The sequence below is a fragment of the Bombus vosnesenskii genome, unplaced genomic scaffold (genome assembly GCF_011952255.1).
Source record: "Bombus vosnesenskii isolate JDL3184/JDL3185 unplaced genomic scaffold, Bvos_JDL3184-5_v1.1 scf7180000015060, whole genome shotgun sequence".
NCBI classification, from domain to species: domain Eukaryota; kingdom Metazoa; phylum Arthropoda; class Insecta; order Hymenoptera; family Apidae; genus Bombus; species Bombus vosnesenskii.
This window is the reverse complement of record NW_022883801.1, coordinates 259,981-281,425: the sequence shown is the minus strand read 5'-3', so window position 1 is coordinate 281,425 and position 21,445 is coordinate 259,981. Positions and strand designations below refer to the sequence as shown.

The following is a 21,445-nucleotide window of genomic DNA, read 5'->3' as shown; positions in this document are numbered from 1 at the left end:
TAAGGTAAAAGGCGCAATTAAAATTCGTACTTCTAAAAAAATTTTATTTAAAATTATTTGAAGATATTTATAAATTCATATCTGCGATCTTGTCTGTTTGCACGTTTGTTTTTTCGACGAACTGAATATATATTCTGCTGTTGTTCTGTAAATATTGAAGGATTGCGAGGACATACAAGCTTTTTCAATTTATGCTGTAATGTGTGAGACAGAGAAATGCATCTTGTACATCTTGATGAATCGTTATTCACTATCAGTGGACATAAAACATGTCGCCATTTTATACCATCTTTATAAGCAACTATGATACGATGCATATTTTGGAATCTTTCGGTATTATATATACCTAATTTAGAAAATAAAAGCTTTATTTCTTGAAAATAATCAAAGAATAAAAAATATATATAAATACCTTGACAGACGGTTCTTTGATTGAATTCATCAATAAGTTCTTCTATATCTAATAAACTCTGTACCTGTAAATGTTTTCCTTCTCTTATGAGGTTATGAATAAGTGGATTAATCTCTTTATTTACAACAGCACAATGCAACATCATATCACTCTTAATAAACACTTGCTTCTCTGTGAATGGCATTCCACCTTCTGTCATTCCCATATACAAATACACTATCGTTGTTGTGAGACCTTTTGACGTTACTAAACAAGACCAACCACGTGGTAATAATACCTCTGTACATATTTCAAGTAAATCTTCAAACAACATTTGACTTTCATCAATTTCATTACTCATAGAATAATACTTATTTAACTGATTATAATTTAAATTATACATTATTTGATTTTCTATATATACATTCTCTGTGGTTTCAAAATTATTATCTATTGGATTCTCAATAGAAGCAATATCTTTTTTCACTGCTTTATGCTTCCATATCATTGTTTCATGTTCTTCAGAAATATAATTTTTAAAGGGAGACTCTGAGACTTTCTTGGTTACATTGAAATAAGAATCCTCTTTGGATACTTGATTTTGTTTCTCCCTTCTGTCTTCAGGATTTATGTCTTTCATTAAGTTTGTATCAGAAATAATACTGTTTTCCATAAAGTTTGTTGATTTACTCTGTTTTACTTGATTTAAACTTTGCTTCGGAGATTCCTTAATCGTAGATCCATTATAAGATGTATTATTTACATTTGAAATATTTTCCGATAATTCCATTTTCTTTAAGAAGTTTTGCTTAGAATTATGGATACAATCATTAATATCACGAGAAAATTGGTAACGTAAAGATGTAATTTTATGATTCCCATTATTACTTATTTGTAATTTTTCTTCGGTTCTCGGTATGAGGAAATCTGTTTCTTTCTTTTCTACTGTGCTTACTTTATTAAATTTACCTATATTATTATCAGACTCACCAGAATTTTCTTGAGCTTGTGCATTTTCTTCGAGATGATAATTTCTTCCAGGTACAGCTCCTGGTCTCAGTCTGCATTTTTTATATTTTATCTATAAAATAATAGAATTTTTTCATATGTGATGATTTAAAAATTTATGATATTTATATAACATAGCAGCTACAAAACTATTATAACTTACAGTTATAACATATGGTGGCACTCCACTGACCCAATGTGTAATAATATCGTCTTTGTGAAAATGTTTGCTACAGACATATGTATCATCAGTAACAGCATAATTCTCAATAGCTATAGCATTTTGCCACTTTTTACGAGTCTCTGGATCTTTTGGTGCCGAGAAAAAGCTATAAGTGTTTCTGTAATTGGTTTCCTTGCACAATACACACTTGCGCGTCATAATGACACTATAAAATTTATTTTTATATTATCTTACTTTAAAGTATATATAACATTATTACTACACATTTTGTACCGCTTTTTATAGTACATATTATACATTTATTACAATTATTTTAAAGTGACATGGCACAAAACAATAAATCATAAAAATAAATTTAGGTTAATACTATCTTTATGCTAAAATACCATCAAAAGTTAATATATATTTGCCTTAAAGCTTCAGTCAATATTATTTTCTATTAATTCCATGGAATTTCACATTTAATTACATACATTCAGCATGATTGTTCACCAGTCGTCAATATTGTTTTGAGGCAACTATTCGGTTTTCGTTCAATAGTATTATTTAATAGGAGATATTAATAGTGGTTGTTAATTTTACACTTCATCTTGAAAAGATGATTCAGAGCATTTTAAGTAGAAATTGAGAGTTTTTCCACGTTTTAATACATCTTTAATAACTTATTTATTTTGATCTTAAATTTTTTTGACTTTCATCGCCCTCTATTGGTTTATTATCATGAATATAGAATGCAAAAATTTTATAAACGAATCCATTTAACTTTGTTTTACAAAACAAAATTTGAATGATCAATTAAAGAAATCTAATGAGGGAATGACAGATATATATATACTATTAAATTAAAATTAAACATAAAATGTAGAAAATAAGAAACACAGAAGAAATACATCATTTCAGTTTCGAACACACCTGGAAACTTTTTATGTATTATTATATAAAACATTTTACAATTCAAAACAACATTAAACAATTTCATTAACATTGTGATGAGGCACAATTATCATAATCATAATTGATATAAATTTAAAATAACGAAAAAATTGTTTTATTTTCTAACGTCAGTGTTTGTTGCTATTTTCTCTTTATTTACTGTTTGTGGGAACTGAGGAACTCTCCTTTGAAGGTAAGTTGCGAAGTTGTAGTTCTTAATGAGGAAATAGATTAAACACACGGAGACATACTCAGGAAGGATTTAAAGTTAAGGATCTCAATGATCTTTAAAATTTGTTCTACTAGAGCAATTCTCGAAATGATGAGATGAAGATATGGGACAAAGTTTTCGGACGAGAATTCTGTAAAAAAGATATGATATCAAATTTTTCGAGAGATATTTATTTTTTTAGATAGTATTAATTCAGCTTTTTTAATTTTGTACTTGAAGCTAATCCTCAATGGATTCAAATGCGAAGTAACCTATTTATATCCTTAGTTGATCATTAACGATTGAATTTGATTATGAAACGTCTTGTTGAAAAGTTTCTTGCCCAATTAAAGAACAATGTGCATCTGCGAACAATGTACCTTCTTTGGTAATAAATCTCATGTGCTTCGTAAGTACGTATTGTTTATGTATTTTCAAGAGGGAACAGGAAATGTTCCACCTTAAAACAGAGAAGCAAGTAAGGAAAGAAGCAAGTGAACAACTTCTTAGTATCTTTTATCTTCTAATGATTAACGAGTTCAATGTTCTTGTTAACGTTTGACCTTTTGAACCTTTAAAAGATTAAATTGGGGAATATTTAGAAATTAATCAAGATTTTGTTATTGTTTTTTCTGTTAAATTGATGTGTTCTCCGTGTTTAAAATTGTAATATTCTTATTACATATATATATAATAATTGTTTGTTTGAAAATCTACAAACAAAATCTACAACATATATAATATATATATATATATATATTCTTTAAATATGTATACTTTAATTAGCATTGGTTTAAATAAAGACAAAAATGATAAATATTTTACATTAAAAGTACAATTTAAGATAATATTGTAATAAAAGTGAAGTAGAAAAGGTGAGATTAGCAAATTCTTTATTTTCAATAGTTTGTTTTAAAATGTTCATTTTGACCGAAGCATAATATTGTGCGGAAATTCACGTTCAAATATTTCTATTAAATCATAATGAAGACCAAATAAGATGATCTATTATTTAAATAATTATTTTCCAAATATTTTATTTAAATAATATCTACACCGCAGCTTCAAAATTTGCAACGTGATCGATTTCTGTGATTCCGTATACAGTTTCCATTCTTCATCTAAGCATTTACACATTTATAAAGACGATAAGTTGACGTATGTATAATCCTTCGTAATCGGACAGTTGTGGTTTTCATGACTCGATTTTTCATGACTGCATATAATTCGCAAATCCGACACTTTCAGTGATATCAACCACTTACGAAATTGCAAAGGATCGTTGCGTTTTACGCTAAGAAGCTGTTTTTCTTCTTGTGTCCCTTTTTAAACAAATGTCTAAGCAACCGTCGTCGTATTGGTTGACTGAAAACATTTTCTAAGAATGCCCATAACAGTAAAGTGAAAAGAACCACTCCGTATCGAGGAACAAGAAAGCGTTGAAAAAGAACGAAAGTTAATGGTCCTGTTCTTAATGGAGCCCCGACATTGAAAGTAAATGCACGAAAATTGCATAATTTCATTGAAAACGATCGAGCCAATTGATTAAACTCAATTACACCTTTTAGTGGATCTTCTGCCAGATTGCGCTTGAAATTTATTACACATTTTTTAAATACTTCAAGTTACAAAAATAAGGGTTTTCTAAGTAGGTATATACATATATATCTATGTGTACTATTATTCTTAATTAAATACTTAACGATGAGTCTGTTACATACTTCGTTTCCAGGATATAGGTTGAATTTGAATGGCCGATGTCTAAAACGCGTTATTTTAGTATTATCGAATTATTTATAGAAAAATTGTGTTCATATAATTTTTTAAATTATTCGGGCGATGTTCACATTAAGAAATATTTATTATAATTTATTTTATTTTATTTTATTTTAATACTTCGCCATTTTTACTTTGTTATCATACAATTATAAGAATTCAGACATTTTCTGTTACAGTTTAGGTAAACTTTTATTTATTTTATTTGACGATTAACGTTAAACTTAAGCTAATGATAACTTGAGCTACTGCAAGGAAATGTTGCAGAAAGTTGGAATCTTAAAGATTTCGTGTGATTTTTCTTGTACATAAAATGTAAATAAGTCTTGCCTTTCCTAGAATTGTTTTACCATTTCATATTTCGGTTGATAAGATTGTTGGTGAAAGTATATAATTGATTCGACGATAACGTGACGTTCCTACATCCTATTACGCTTGCCTTGAATTCAGGGTAAAATAGGTAGAGCCTTGATACGCCTGGCAAAATTACGCTACGATACACTTGGCTTCACAGACGGTCTACTTTTAAGAGCGGTAACTAGTATCCAATTTACATATTAAGACGAACTAAAATCTTTCCAAGGAAGCAATCGCGATCTGGGAAAATTTCACAGAGATCAAGCAATTCCAAGCTAATTTTCTGTAATTTATAACTGTGAAATGTTAATTATTTAAAATTTTGAAGATTTACGTTTCACGACGATTTTTGAATTCCAATTCTACGAACTTGACTTTTGTATACATATATCGTACAATTAAAAGTAAAAATACATAATGAATAAATATTATTATGTCATTCTTTTGTACATTTATGTAACAATGTTATTTATCCTTATCCTATGCTCTATAAATGTCTCATTAATAATAAATGCTTCGCTACATGTTACGAATTTTTTACATGCTCTAATTTCTGCTATACAATTCATTAACATGAATGTTTTAGAAGATATTTATTCCTTCGATTCTATTTAAGTTTTATATTTATTTTATTTTTATTTATTATTGCTTGGTCCGTGCCTTTCGGCTTTGGACGAACTTTCGGTTTTACATCTCTTATGTCTATTTCTCTTCTTATATGTCTACTTCCCCTTTTTTCCACTCTATTCTATTACACTACCTTACTTGTTCTACTTCTGAAAACTAAAAATTAGCAACTATAAATTAACAACTAATGACTAAAAACTATTGCAACTTTGTCTCCTTGCTTTAGTCTCCTTGCTGTGCCTCCTTCTTGTCGTTTCTCTTCTTTATTATTGCTTTCAATTTTGCTAAACCTTCTCCAGTCTCGTTTAGCGGTTTTCCTATGTCCTTTGATCCTCCCGTTATTTCACATTCTTTTATTACATGTCTTAGGTCTTCTTCTTTCCTTCTGCATAGTCTGCATCTTTTTCCTCCCTGTTCTTTCCAGTATTCCCTTGCTTTGGTCTCGTTTCTGCATCTAAATCTTGCCAGTATTCTTCCGTCCTTCCACTTCATCCTCCCTTCTAAGTACTTTGGTAATTTTTCTTTGGCTATGTTTCTGTAGTGTATATTATACTTGGATTCCCCTATCCTTTTCCCCCTCTCTTCTGCTTCTCTCTTTCTTCTTTCTTCTATAATTTGGTCTGCTGTCATCCTTTCTTGCTCTTCTCCTGTTTCTATCTGCGTCCCTCCTTTTCTCACCTCTTCTAGTCCCTTCTTTCTCTTTTTTGCTCTTTTCCCTTGCTGACCATTCCCCCATTCTCTCTCTCTTTCCTTTATACACTCCTTTACTAATTCCTTTTTTGATTCTAGGGCTTTCTCTTTGTACCTTGCTGCTCTTTTTAATGATTTTTCTTTTATTTCTATTATTTTGCATTCTTCTATCTATTTAAGTTTTATAATACACACTTTAATATTATACATAGGATTATTATAGAAATAGATTAGATTTGTTAGATGAACCTGAAAATCGCAAGGAACTATAAAATGTCTAGGATGAGAGAAGACAAATAAAAGTTGCAATGATCTCTTAGTATATCTCAGTGCGCAATCCTGCGTGGGAGGGTTTTACTTGAAATAAATATAAAAGATAACAACTTAAGATAATCTGTTTCAATTCCAAGTATCAAGTCATTCCATAAATAATATCGTGTTTGTAAAATTTTATAATATTTATTAACGAATTATTATACCACCATTTATAAAATCACCTTTTTCTTTCATCACCAATTTTTAGTGATCGGAATAAATGAAACGAGAAAGAACGAATAAATAAATGAAATGAAGTAATGAATAAATGGAATTCGTACGCGTTAAGTTTAGAAAATAGAGAGAATGGTATAATTTTCAATTGCATTCCGTGATTTTATTTATTGTTTTCACTGCCTGCAGCCGAGCATTGACACGATGAAATAGAATTTCTTTCCTCCTTCATTAGTATCGATTATTTCTAACTCTTTTAATTGCTGACGATGATTGTACATTTCGGAAGCTTCTATTTGATGTTACCTTGGAAATGTAAAGCGCAAAATGGAAGACTATATTACTTACGACCTGACGTTTAAATAATACACAACTATCATAATTACCTGTTACGTGTGTAATTTTAACAATGAAATTTCGAAAGAAACAAACGCATTTATCGTGACAAATAAAGTAGTTGGCTTTGTTCACTGACAAACGGGAAATATTGTTAGGTTGTGCAACCTTAAATGGATAGATTGCGTGCTAACCAATTGGTCTATGTTTCCTTCTGATTCGCATTCTTTAGAGACTACTTTCTCACGATGCTCGTTCGTAGACCTTTAATAGTCATTTCATTGCACAGATACAGATGCACATAGAGTAACTCGAAACACGGAGGAGGTAAACGCCGAGGTAAATGCCGAGCAACAATTAACATTACTTTATTAGCGGAAGTGTTCTTACTTGTAATTGTAAAAAATTTTACAGCATTAATTTCGCGTATACAAAAGACGAAATTGAAGTTGTAAAATGTTTCTTTTATGCTAGGATAATTATCAGAGATGGAATTTTTGTCACGCGAATCAAGATATTTTCTCAGCCAATAGTTAAATAAAATATTATTTTATATTACGTAAAAACTTAAAATTATATGGAATTTAAGTAATAATCTGTAGACCACAGATGTTCATACAAATTCATATTTTTATAGCATGCGAGTAAGGAAATAAAACCTGGGTAAAAATTTCCTATAATTAAAATGTATACTTTTTGCACATTTATATCTAAGAACACACGTATATCGCATTACATTTATGTTCGAAAACGTATGGTTGATCGTATACTTTACATATGTGATACATTTATCTCATGAAATTGATTTAATTTGTCATAACTGTGTACCGTTCGTAACAATGTTAATGTCAAATTTTGACTGGTTGGTTAAGCGTAGGATATAATGAGCAGTTTGTGTTGTGAATTAAGATATCTTAGTTTTATTGAATTTAGCGTGCTATTTTAACCGTAACTGTAAGTTACATATATGGCGAACATGGTTTTCGTAAATATTTTCAAAGCAAATATTTCAAAAGATAAATAGGCGTTATTTCTTTTATGTAAACGTTATAAGAAAAAGCAGTCAACGACTTCAAATTTGGACAAATTGCTTATAATTTGTTTACAATTAGACTGCGGGTTTTTAATATTTTTGTGAACGTAGCTAAAGAAATGGAACGTAAATAGAAATTTGTTTCACTTGCTAAATACTATAATCTGTAAATACCGTACTCTGAATGTTTTAGTACATTATCTGTATGCATTGTATGCATTTTTGCATCTTCAAATTTTTCATATATACGTAAAAGCTGCAGTCTAATTATAATGTAATACTATATGTATGTACTAAATTAATCACAAAAGTGTTATAAAATTTCTGTAAATAATGACTATATCGTAGATAATATATTAAACGTATGTAAACTGTATTTGCATATTTGCTGATTTATTTACTTTATGTGCATAAATGTCTTTATTGTATAATTATCGCCCACAAATATTCGCAGTTTAAATAGTCTATAATTACTTTTAATATTACAAAGAAAAGAGTAATGCGAATTAATATGCATGCATAATATAGCATAATGTAATAATAGAAATATAATTTGTACACTTTGCAAGTTTTTAATTTGTTTACTAATTTTTCAATTTCTAAACAATATTTAAAATAAACTTTTTAATCTATTGCTCAGTTTTAGAAATAATGTCATTACTTCTAATAAATATTCCAATACATCTTCCTGTCTTTATCTTAAAATCGTATAAATATTTTTTATTCCCTTAAATTGACTTAGATTGTAAAATGTATAAAGGGAAAGATTTATTTTACAACGTATAGCAAAAAGTAACTTAAAGATTTTCCGTAAAGATCACTGAGAACGTGGTTGATCCAGATTACTTCTTTCCCTTAATGTCATGAACTTAACCATTGTTATATAACATTATTCAACACCTTGTTGGGAAATTTTATCCGAATCGATCGTCACGCTTGGCCAAATATTCCGGGAGAGCTGTCGTAATTCAGGAAATAATATCTGCAACGACACCAACAAACGATACTTAACGCGAGTGAAACTATACGCGACGTTCTTTCTTCGGCAGGCCATTGTTCTATTTGTCGCTTATCGGTTGTGTACAAGCGTGATCTTGCAATTTCCTGCGGTGAATCTAGTGTCACGGATGTTTTCCTTCGTGGTGCAGGAGGATTGACTTTGAAATCGGATCTGAAATCCTCGCTGCAGGCATTGTTACTCAAAGGCACGGATTTCACAATAATTGCTCGTCTTGCTCCTTTAAGTTCCATCAGAGGAGGTCAAGCATAAAGAATAAAAAATGGGAGGCACGTGTTTTAACGATTGGTAACACGGTAAAGCTGTTATATGGTGAGGTGGTAACTAGAGAATCGCCTATAAATGCTTTTATGATTTGAAAGTTGTACATTGAATATTTTGGAAGCTTTAAAAGTGAATCGAAAATTATTTATTTATCTTTTTTGTTTCATCCTTTTTATGTAAATGACATTCAAAAATTGTAAAGTTTATGAAAGTTCGTCTCTTTTTGTTCGATATGGAAATGACAAATGGATAAAGAAGACAAATAATCATTTTGACGAAAATAAATAAGTATAGTCGAGGACAAAAATAAGTGGACAGGCAGTGGAAGTACTTATGTATTAATGAAGTTTAATCCAATTACTACCTAACCTTTCGTTATTGCATATTCTTATAGTACACGTATTAATTAGTAAATAATTGAAAATAATGTTTACATTTTTGTGTAAAGAAACCGTATTTAACGAAACTTCTTTGATATCATTTCCATTACCTGTCTGCTTATTTTTGTCCATAATTGTACATTTGAAAATAAAAGTATGTAGCATATGTATGTCAAGGAATTTCAAAATATTATTTTGAGAAATTGATTATTTTCAAATCATTTATTTGTCAAATATTTGATTGTTTCGAATAATAATTGAAGATGGAGTCAAGATAACAGTTTTTGGTACATGTATGAGGAATACATATATCTATCTATAAATATTCACCTTTTAAAAAATTTGATGTCAAAACATTTCATCGGATTAAGAAACATAAAAGGCAGGGGAAAAAAGGTATAAATCAGGGTATAAAAGATGGAAGTACCCAGATTTTGAAATTTATATATGAAAATTTCCCGTAAAAATAATTTAAAAAAAATTGCCGAAAGTACGTAATTTTACAGTAGCAATCTAATGCAACACAGAAAAATAGGTTTGTCCTCCTGGTTAAATCAAACAACGATATACCTATGTATATACATCAAATAAAATAACAAATATTAAGATAATTTATTTTTCAAATAATAATATGTATTTATATTATATATATAGTAATATACAACAATATTATAATAATGTAACAATAATATATACAAAATAAACGTTGCTTTAAGTTGCTTACGATCATATAATATATATCTACTTAAAGCAACATTTATTATGATTTATTATTATTCTGATTCGTATGTCTGTCAGTTTTGCAACTTTCGGTATGGAACAGCGTGCTAAATACTTTTTTTACATGTTTAAGGAAACCATAATGGAATACAAAAGAATTTTTCCCGATTTTGACATAGTATTCCACAGAGATCTGATAAAGAATTTGAGTATATAAAGCCTTAAAATTTTAAATGAATATTAGTCTTATATTTTTTAAATTATTTGACGTATGCTGCATCAAACATCTGTTGCAAATACAGCAAATACCGCTAGATTCAACGTAACACATCCATTCACTATACCAGTAAATATGAACCAGCTGGGTTCTACCGTTCTACTATTTTGCGATTTCAAACTACGTCGGCCAGTCGGTCAACGGGTAAATTTTCTGCTCCCAATACTTGACTATTGGGATATGACCGATATCCTGGACTTTTAATGAAAATTATGTCATCGTTGTTCCTCTGTTTTATATTTAATTTTGTACCTTATCAATATATGTAAATTTACATAATATATCAAAAATTGATATCAATTTCACGGAATTTTAATGATATTCAACAAAAGTAGATATTTTACAAATAATGTTTTGCGAAGGTAGCAGAATGTAAATTTAAAGAAATGCAAATCTTCTATAAAAGTTACACAATTTGGCATAAATTCATTCAAACAATTTTATCAGCAAAATAATTATTGTTACTTGTGTTCAAAATTATCGTGGAACTTGGATTAAAAACAATCTCTGCAGCATCATTTATGCTTGTCCTTTAACCTCTGAGCTTGTTTTTGGGAGAGAGCTGGACTACTTAAAAATTAGATCACATCTACAACGAAATCTCATCTTACAAAAATAAAAACGTTCTATATAGCTTTCGTTACATATTTTCTTCAACACAAATTTATTAGAAATCAAATTATTATATCACTGTATTAACAAAACAACTCCAAGATAATGAAATGAAGGATATGCTCGCTAAAATATCTGAAAAGAAGAAAGAGAAATAAAACAACCCAAAAATAAATGAAAAATAATGTGTGAATGAAACTGGATTAAATTATGAGACTAACAAACATAATCATATCGAAAGTTATTTCTCCTTCAAAAGCTATAACCATCAAAAGGACACCTATAATGAAAGAAGACGAAATAATATACTTATAAAGATAAACCATTGGAACAGCGATCGAGATAGGAGATGAATAAAAAGCGAGTAAAAGGTGAATAAGTTGTTGAGTACTCTCCGCTTCGAGGAAATCGTTGAAAGTATAACAGTAGGTTTCTCAGAGTGCGCCTAAGCGCCTCGTGTCTCTTCTCCTCAATGAAGAGGATCAGTCTAAGTGTCGTTCCTCGAGTACTTCGTAGCTAGCTCCAAAGGAAAGACTCGGAGTCACAGAATTCAGCAAAACAGTGAATCATGACACGTCAAATGTTTTGTGGTAGGAAGGAGTAAATTTCCCTGTAGAGGGAATCGATGGACCAAAAGCATTTGATAAGGTTGGACAGTGTTCATTTGATTCTTCCGCCGACGAAAGGATTTTGGCTCTGATTTTGGAAAACAGTGAATACAGTGCGGTACAGAAATTTACTCGAGCGAATAAAGTTCTGATTTTAAAATAAAAAAGACAATATTTTGTGCGATAGGTGAAGATGGTTGATAACTTTTAAATATTTATGAAAGTGACATTTGCAACGAGCGTATTTTTTAAATAAATCGTCGATGGATCACATTGCTTGGAAGATTTACCTGTTCAAATATATAGACTGATGGTTGCATACATGAATTTTAAATGATATCTGAAGATTTTTGGATGTTCAAGGATTTCACGAACATAACGATCTTTGTTCGAGATTGTGTAAAAGAGAATAATTTCAAAGTATGAAAGGATATTGTTATTTGCCACGTTCTTTGATTTCATCGATCCTGATCAATAAATCTGAAAGGATCCCTCGTGATTGATAATGCGCAATGAATAATGTGTTTACGCGTGGAACGTTACGATTCTTCGATACTGGAACCCACGGATCGTAACATGTTGAATAACTTTAAGATTCGTAGCTGACATTAAAAGCTTGTTTTCGTATTCGTGAAAACATATATTCAATGATTCATAAAAGAGTCAAAGCCGTGTTAATTTTTCATAGCTCTAATTGGCCACAGATGATACCTCGTCGAAAAATTTTCATCTTTCTTTCCCTTGTGATATTTGTAATGCTGCCTTGTTATCAAAGTCGTGGTATGTCATAATAATTTACAGTGGCTATAAAAAATATTTGCACCTTATTGTGCATATTTGCTATATCATTTTATATTAAATAATTAGATCCAAGTATATGAAATTTCGTACCATTTGGTAGTGCTTTCATATGACTATAACAATTTAATAGAATGAGAATAAAATGTAGAATTTGATAAAAAAATAATGGTATGTGCAAATACTTTTCGTGGCCACTTAATAATAAAAGAAAGCTACATATATATTTTTATCAATGTTCGTGTATTAATGTAATGTTTATGCATCGACTTCGATGTTATTACCTATAACCATGATGGGTACTCCTCCATCTTCGTATGAGAATCTAATGTCATGCTATATCTAATTACATTACAATATTGTTACATTATTTTGTTACATAATTTGGGTTCTTCAACGAATTTTATCAAATTGTAAATTCTTTTTTCTTGCAAATTATTCTTAAGAAGAAGTTTGAAACTTAATGGAAAAAGTAGTACAAGCAGATACTCTTTTTTAAAAAGGAGATAGTAGAGGAAGCAGTTGATCAGCATTCATCTAAAGAAAAGATCATACAAACGTTTTTACGATAGGGATATGCTAATAACTACAATATTTTAATTTAATAATATAGGAAAGGATAACTTTATTCTAATATCTAAGTGTTTGAAAACATAAAGATACCTTTATTAAGCTTTTGCACGTTTTACGCACAATTTTCTTAAGTTATATAAATAATCCATCTCTTGTATCTTTCTTTATTGAGCCCCTGATATTAAACGAATCATAAAATAATACGCGTTTACTCTACAGCAGTTAATGAATAAGTTTTTTTAATGACATAATCGAAAGATGTGCCATAAACGGAAGTGTGTCTCGTTGCTAGAGATTAGGGTTCAGTAAGCGTGAAAGAAAAGAAAAGAAGCGGTTGAAAACGTGCATTTTTGACCGCTTTTAAGTCAACAATTGGAACGAAAAAAAAATGAATAATTCGTATTAGAAATTTTAATATCGTCCATAGATTAGAATATATAACATTCTAAACATAAATTCATTTTTATGTGATGTGTATATTTTAAATTTATAAATTTCATGGAAATCGTATATGGACAATGATGACGAACCATCAAATTACTAGAGAAATTACAATAATTTCAAAGATAACTAACTTGGGAAGGAGGTAAAATAAATTTGTAATGGCAATAAACGATGCGCGTGCATAAGTACGTTTCATGCAATAAATATTATTTATATTCTGAAAATAACTTCGAAAATATGCATAGAAATTTTCGTGCAGGGCGATCATTAAGTGATCCGAGTTGACCTGTTTTTGCATAATATCATAATACCTATTGCGTTTCTCGATCTTACTTAATTTATTGTCAAATATTTGTTATAGCCAGGAATAATCCAAGTACTCAGAAATTAATTAGAAATAGAGAATCGTATAAGTTACCTGAAGATAAACTTTTATTCAACTACACAAAAGATCGGAAGAAAGAAAATCTTCATATAAAACAAAATGATGAAAAATGGGATGCAATACCTATACAATACCAAAAGAAAAATGGATATATACATGAATTTCCATCTGTTAATTTTACACACAATCATACAAGAGACAACAAACTACCGTAAGAGTTTAATGCTTTTTATACTTTGCAATTTTTTGTTTTAATAAAATTACGCTAATTTTTGTAGCATTACTTCTTTTAATAAAGATATTCATATAAGATATATTAATTTTAATTACACATACATATACAAGGTGTCCGGAAAGGTAGGGATAAAATGTATACTACGTGTTAATGAGATTAAATAGGTAGAAAAAGTTCATATCAATTTATGTCTAAAAATGCTTTATTGAACAGTTATAAGCGTTCAGAAATTTTTGTTAAGTGTTTTGACAGTTATAATAAACGCTCGAAATTTCATTCTTCTACAAGAATGCACTCTATTCGTCAAATTCTTTCGAATATTCCTGCTGTTGTAGAAATAATGGTAGATGCGCATTTATGTCTGTTTACGAGTCTGTATGACGAGTCTTAGGATACCCTCAATCATTAATATTGTCAATATGTCAAGGTTCTCATCGAAAATGCAATTTGTTAATAACCATTAATAATATTGTATTGACAGAACATACTGATCCTTTTAGTTGAGAACTTTGAAATATTGACAATCTACATATATCAATAATCTGAGAATATCCTTAAGAACAACTTTATCAGAAAGAAATTTTTGAACGCTTATGTAACTCTTCAACGAAGTACTTTCGGACATAAATTCGTGTAAACTTTTTTTTAGCTACTTGATCCCATTAACACGTAGTATAAGTTCTTTTTTCTATTTTTAATAAATTTATTTATTCTTACTTATACTTATCTTCACCTTTCCGAAACCCTGTATAAAATTTTTTATACTACAAAAGAAATAATTTTTAATTATTCAGAGAATGTACATTGTTTTAGAATGTATAGTGAACAGATCTCAACGCACAAAAGATTTAAAAGAGGTGTGATACATTTGTATAACATGGTAGTATGCGCCACTGGATGTAACCCTTTAGCTTATAAGGGATATGGATGCTACTGTGGTTTTTTAGGTTCAGGATATGTAATAGATGGAATAGATAGGTAAGTTCTCTATGCATAAATATTTGAATTCACGATGATATAAAAAGATGTAAACATAGATTTCAAATTACATTAGTTTAAATTACAATTTAATTATTTTTATAGATGTTGTAAAATGCATGATTGGTGCTATGATGCTACAGAATGTCCAACATTTTCAGAATACTTTGTACCATATTATTGGAGATGTTATCGCGGTTACAAACCAGTATGCGGTTAGTTTCGTAGAATACATTATTTTTATTTAAATAACTTACTTTTATTTGGAAGTATATTTTTCTCTATATCGTAGCTGTTGAACATGGAAATTGGGGAGGATCTGGGTCATGTGCTCAGCGATTATGTGAATGCGATCGTTCATTCGCTGAATGTTTAAAACGTTATCCGTGTCCAACAACCAAAGCTGTATGCACTTCTTCACCTTGGAGACTAGTGCAAAATCTTTTTATGATCATGTAATATTTGGTATAGAATTGTAAAATATAAATAACTGAATTGAACATTAATTCATGATTTAATAATATTGTGTTCATACCAAAGATAAGAAGCGTACTTCAATAAGTATTGTAATATTTATTATGAAAGGTACAAATTTTTCTGTAATATCAGAAATCAACAAGACAATATATTAAGTTGTCCCAAAAGTTTCTTTCGTTCTATATAGAAATAATAGAAGTACAATATTTTTTGTTTTATATTATTTTATTGAATTATGTATGATCTACTTTGCAGTAATAGAACAAATTTCGTAGTAGTAGAACAAAATGGATCATACATAATTCAATATAATAATATAAAACAAAAAATGTTGTGCATCTATTATTTCCTTACAAAACGAAAGGAATTTTTGGGACAACCTAATACATCGAAACAGTCTTTCATTTTATCCCTATTATTTTATTAAAGGAGTAAGTATTCATTAAAATGTAAAAAAGGCATACAAATAATTTGTGTACATAGTATATGATATTATATATTCTGCAATAAAATCTTATTTACAGTAGATATATTCTCCTTTTTATTTTAGTTATTTACAACATATTTATACCTCCGGTTAAATGTACAACTCTGTTTTTATATTTCTTTGAGATATCTTTTTCAATCTATAAGTAGAAAAAGAAAATTAATAAATAAATATACGCTAACAGATGAAATTTATTAACAAAAATTATTGCAGATACCTCTACTTGTAGTTCTTTTGTTCTCTGTATAAGAAGTTGAAGAAGAGGTCGAACAGTAGTAACTTCTTGTGCACACTTTTCTCGTTTCTCTCTCACAGATTTTTGTAAAGCTATCATTTTATCAACTAAACTTAATTTTTGTTTTAATGATGAAGTTAAGACATCTACATATCTATAAAAAGAAATAAACTTTTAATTTCTTTAAAATAATATATAAATATAATGTTATTATTATAAAATATTATTATAAATTATTATAAAATATTATTTGGTTTACCTCGCAGAATGTTTTATGTTATGCAAGTGCTGAACTTTAGTATCCAAAATTTCAGATAAGACAACTTGAACGTTATCTAACATATTCTGATTATTTTCTAATGTAGAATTTTGTACAATACAAGACGAATCTTGTAATTGACTGAAGCTTAAGAAATTTATACTATCGTCACCTTTGAATTCATATAAACGTAATTTAAGAAATGCTTCCAGCTATAAGAAAATAATTTGTTATAGAAAATAAATTTTAATCATCACTGAAAGCATTATGTTTGTAACTAGAAAAGATAAAAACATATATACCTCAAACAACTGGTTAATAAAATCATTTCTAGTAGATGGATTATCAAGGACTGTGTACGCTTCAGTACCAGTAGCAATTCCACCTTCATGACCAGCTGCTTCTACGACTATACCAGATTCTTCTAAAGAAATATTATAATCAATATCTCCAAGTACAGCTTCTTCTACATTTCCATCACCCCAATCAATTTCACCCCCAGCTTCTAAATTAACATCGCCAAAATTTATGCCGCCATTTATATCAATTTCTCCAAAATCAATTCCCTAAATTAATGACAATAACATTTAGAAAAATTTTCCAAGTTATTTGTAATATTTTACAATGATTCACATACAACATTATCAATATCTTCGACTTTCTTCTTCTCCAGATCATCATTATCTAAGCTTATATTTAAAGGTGGTTCACTAACTGATAATGGAGCTTCGCCATAGATCCATTCATATGTAGTAGTATTTCCTTTATCTAATTAATTTATAATATTTTTAGCATAATATATGTATGACACTTTTTAAAAAATGTTTTATTAATTTAGCATACCAACTATGTATTGTATCATAGGAACACAACCATCATCATACTGTCTACCAAGAGTATAATTAACAAAACCACAATAGAATTCTACAACTTTTTCTAATGACTTAATCTTTTTAGCAATTTTTTCATAAATTTCTGGAAGTTCTTTTACTTTTTCAGATAATTCCTGTTTAATTTGTTTTCCAGGAATACCTAGCTGCTTACAAAGTGAGTTAAATTCCGACCTAGCTGCATTTTCTGATTTTTTATGGTCTGCCTCTCTTTTTTCAAAGTCCTGGTAAAAATAGGTTATATTATTTAAAAAAATATAATAATATACAATGTACGTGTAATAAATACCTACAGCTTGTATTTGTTCCAATTTCTGAATTTGTTTTTTAATACTTGGAATTTCATAATTAACATTTCTTATAAGTATCTGAGAAACTTCTGCAAGATATAAATTGTCTTTTTCATATAATCGTAATATTTCTTGCCAATCTTTCATTCTTTGTGAGCCATACCTGCCAAATACATTTTTTGTATCAGCTTCAGTTTCTTTCAATATTTCTACTATTTTCAAACAATGAAAATAATTTATATCTGAAAGAATAAAAATTAAATAATAAATGTAAATTGAATTGTGAACAGAATAAAATGTAAAATATTTATGTAGCATACATGAACCAGATAGTAATTTTGCAATTTCCTCATGAACAGGCATATCTTGTATTGCATTGTTAATTTTTTCTCTGATAGTTAAAACTTTTACATGCCAGTCCTTAGAGCAATGTCTTCTGTTTATTAACCATTCTAATAATTTTCCAATATTAATATCAATAGGAATATCCTGTTCCTAAACAAGATATAACATTAATTATAATTTAAATTATATTAAATATTACACATACTGCAAATAAGAAAGTTATTATATAAAATTATGTAAACATTAATAAATAAACTATCACATTAGAGATATTATTAGTAAATGTAATATATTTTTAATCATAAATTAATTCTATAAAGTATATGACATATAGAAATACATTCTATAAAATCTATAAAATTAAAGATTATAAGCCTTATTGTGATAAAAAATACAAGGAAATACTATTATTATACTTGCATTAAATAAATACAATATTTTTTTGTTAAAAAATAACTATTGATTATATATTCATACATTTAATGAAATAAATCGTTTTTAATAACTTGTAAAAATAGATATTGAATCGGATATGTGAAAATTCAAAAATTTACCTCCATAATATAAAACTTTAATAGTTTTACTAAAATTTGTTTACGTCTCTTTCTTGGTTATGACAGCTGTTACTCTGCTTGTGTCGTGTCAGCATATTAAAGTGAATGTAACAGTAAGGTTATTTTGCCGGCTGTCTAAAAGACACGTATTTCCGTGAAAACGGAATTTAAATTGATTACTACATATTAGTATTATTGTGTGTATGTAGGAATACATATTCCACATATTCCAATTGCAGATTGATAAAAATCAGCGATAGATATACTATATTTTACGCTTTTAAATGCTAAAATTATTTTTTTATAAATTAGTTAAAAAAGATAATGCATTAATTCTTCGGATACGAGGATATGCGATTTTATTTTATATGAATCCTAAGTTATGTAAAGCAAAGAGTATATATAGGAGAAATCAGAAAGTAAAGTTTATACATATTTTTCTGTTAATTGTATAAAATGCAAATTTGAGATATTCTTTATTTGTCAATCAATACATTAAGTACAATTGTAACAAGTTATATTAATATTTCAGTAAGATGGGAAAAGTAATCGTAAAAAGTAACACTTTCATACGTAAATGTTTTAGTTTATTGTTACACATTCACAGTAAGAAAAATGTATTTTTCATGACAGTGTTACACTGTCAATGCCAAAGTACAGTTATAACTTAAAAATTTATTATTAAAAGGGACAGTCCAATTGATTCCACATTCCCCTTATAGCTCATAATAGAGCAGGTACTTGTTAAAATGTTCTAGGTTTTATATAACTTAATTTAAATTATACACACATGAACGCGCATACACAACATCCTCATACTCCAGGAAACCACATGTTTCTGCTGCTAAATTATTTCGTATCTTTGGAGTTGTACTTTTCAGTCCAAAATAGGTATGGACACAACAAACAACTGGCCAAAGTTAACATGGCACCATAATTGGTAGAATTTGTGAAACATTAAATATGATGGTGTCCCACATTACTCTGACGGATTAGTTATTGTATTGCGAACAAAGAATGTATTATTATTTGCAGATGCACTAATGAATGTTTTAACGCTTTCTTTCTGTGAAAAAGGTCCTTAATACATACACCTGCCCCACAGATATGATCAAAATTGTAAGTGTTTCCATAACGGACCATAAGAGCACACGAGTATTCAAATCTTCTGCACGTTTACGACCTTGCGCTTCTCTTAATCGATGATGTGTTTGATAGTCTAAAATACTATTCAAATGCTTATGTACTTCTTCGGCCGAAGACTCCATCTAAAACAAAATATTTATATGACGTTTATTTTGATCTTACAAACATTTTATTTTATATTTTACATATAATATAAAAATAATTAATATATATATTACTTGTGTCATAACAGTTACATGCTCCCCAACTGGTAATTGATCTCCCACTCTGAAATCCATGTAAACAAGTTTGTGTGAAAATGTTGAGAATTCATTGCTAAAACAGGCTTTATATGCTCCTGACATTGATGCTGTAAATTGATATGAATCAAACTGTGTTTTTATTTGTTTATAAATGATTTCTGTATTCGGTGCTTCTAAAATTACATCAACATCATATTGTCCACCTGTCACAACCTAAAAAATATTTATTTGATTGAAACCACATCATCTTTATAACCTATAAAAGAATTCTTCGGAGAACATGTTAAATTTTAGTGTCAATATTGCAATGTTGCAATATGTTTGTGTTTCAATGACAAGTTGGTAATGATTACAAAATTAAATGTGGCTGACATTATTGCGTCGAAATAAACTACATATATTGCTTGTAAATTTTATTTTAATAACTACACATTACCAAAAGAAGTATCTTACTAAATAATAAATAATCTATGTACCTGGAATTCGAGCATTGCTGTTGTGTTCTGTTTGATCTCTTCGTAGAAACATTGTTTCGCATTGTCAGGTAGTTCGAAGGATAGTTCGACACCACCAGTACGTAATATGGTACCAAACAACGAGACAAGCAGCAAACAAATTGACCAGTAGTTCATTCTTCGTTAGTTTAGTGTCTTTTATAAATTATTCACATTTAAGTTCGGAAAAGATTTTAAGATACACTATTCAATTAACTGATCAAGGACCCGGCCAATATTTTAACCAAACAAGCTATTTTAACGTGGCCGGATATTACTTGTATTAATACGACAGGAGCGCCGCTGAAACGGAATTAACTGCGGCGACGTCCAATTCGAAAAATGTTCAAATTCTTTTTAGATTACATAAAACATCTTTTAAGAAATTTAAATTAAACTTTCTGAGTAAATTTCAATTGAAAATTGAAATTAATTAAAAGTTACAATTAAAAAAAGATTTAGTGAAAAATTTGATCATACATATATAAAATATTTTATTGATTTAAAAAAATACATACGTAAAAAATGTTACTTTTTATTATAATTTTTTGACCTGTTCACGTCATTTAAAAGATATATATTTTGATTATGAAACTATATCTCCTGTACCTTTTACTAACTCGTTTATATATCATTATTACAAGGATCCATAAATTAATGAATGTCGATGATTAATGTATAGGGTATGGGTACATAAGT

General features: G+C 28.7%; 5 protein-coding genes across 6 annotated transcripts; 1 reads left to right on the top strand and 4 right to left on the bottom strand.

Moving 5' to 3' along the window:
- Window positions 1-26: 26 nt before the first annotated feature.
- Window positions 27-2,303, bottom strand: LOC117240903. The gene is made up of 4 exons (XM_033506928.1): window positions 2,057-2,303; window positions 1,563-1,788; window positions 413-1,472; window positions 27-346 (listed from the first exon to the last, which is right to left on the bottom strand). Exons 2-4 carry the CDS (start codon window positions 1,779-1,781, stop codon window positions 54-56), a joined length of 1,572 nt encoding a protein of 523 aa, XP_033362819.1. The 5' UTR covers window positions 1,782-1,788; window positions 2,057-2,303; the 3' UTR covers window positions 27-53.
- Window positions 2,304-5,709: 3,406 nt separating this feature from the next.
- On the bottom strand, window positions 5,710-7,279 carry LOC117240896. The gene is made up of 2 exons (XM_033506919.1): window positions 7,250-7,279; window positions 5,710-6,348 (listed from the first exon to the last, which is right to left on the bottom strand). The coding sequence occupies exons 1-2, from the start codon at window positions 7,277-7,279 to the stop codon at window positions 5,710-5,712; spliced, it is 669 nt and encodes a 222-aa protein (XP_033362810.1).
- Window positions 7,280-11,557: 4,278 nt separating this feature from the next.
- LOC117240887 lies at window positions 11,558-15,809 on the top strand. The gene is made up of 5 exons (XM_033506897.1): window positions 11,558-12,694; window positions 14,091-14,325; window positions 15,163-15,327; window positions 15,433-15,542; window positions 15,620-15,809. The coding sequence occupies exons 1-5, from the start codon at window positions 12,562-12,564 to the stop codon at window positions 15,784-15,786; spliced, it is 810 nt and encodes a 269-aa protein (XP_033362788.1). The 5' UTR covers window positions 11,558-12,561; the 3' UTR covers window positions 15,787-15,809.
- Window positions 15,810-16,321: 512 nt separating this feature from the next.
- LOC117240886 (CDK5 regulatory subunit-associated protein 3) lies at window positions 16,322-19,011 on the bottom strand. Of its 2 annotated transcripts, XM_033506895.1 has the most exons (9): window positions 18,865-19,011; window positions 18,286-18,460; window positions 17,969-18,207; window positions 17,629-17,899; window positions 17,423-17,553; window positions 17,088-17,351; window positions 16,786-16,997; window positions 16,509-16,680; window positions 16,322-16,430 (listed from the first exon to the last, which is right to left on the bottom strand). In XM_033506895.1, exons 1-9 carry the CDS (start codon window positions 18,868-18,870, stop codon window positions 16,359-16,361), a joined length of 1,542 nt encoding a protein of 513 aa, XP_033362786.1. In that variant the 5' UTR covers window positions 18,871-19,011; the 3' UTR covers window positions 16,322-16,358. The 2 variants fall into 2 exon arrangements, with proteins under 2 accessions (XP_033362786.1, XP_033362787.1); XM_033506896.1 differs by lacking the exons at window positions 18,286-18,460; window positions 18,865-19,011 and having other exon boundaries at window positions 17,969-18,054; window positions 18,129-18,185.
- Window positions 19,012-19,429: 418 nt separating this feature from the next.
- LOC117240888 (transmembrane emp24 domain-containing protein 7-like) lies at window positions 19,430-21,067 on the bottom strand. Its single transcript, XM_033506899.1, has 3 exons — window positions 20,729-21,067; window positions 20,229-20,465; window positions 19,430-20,132 (listed from the first exon to the last, which is right to left on the bottom strand). Exons 1-3 carry the CDS (start codon window positions 20,882-20,884, stop codon window positions 19,917-19,919), a joined length of 609 nt encoding a protein of 202 aa, XP_033362790.1. The 5' UTR covers window positions 20,885-21,067; the 3' UTR covers window positions 19,430-19,916.
- Window positions 21,068-21,445: the final 378 nt, after the last annotated feature.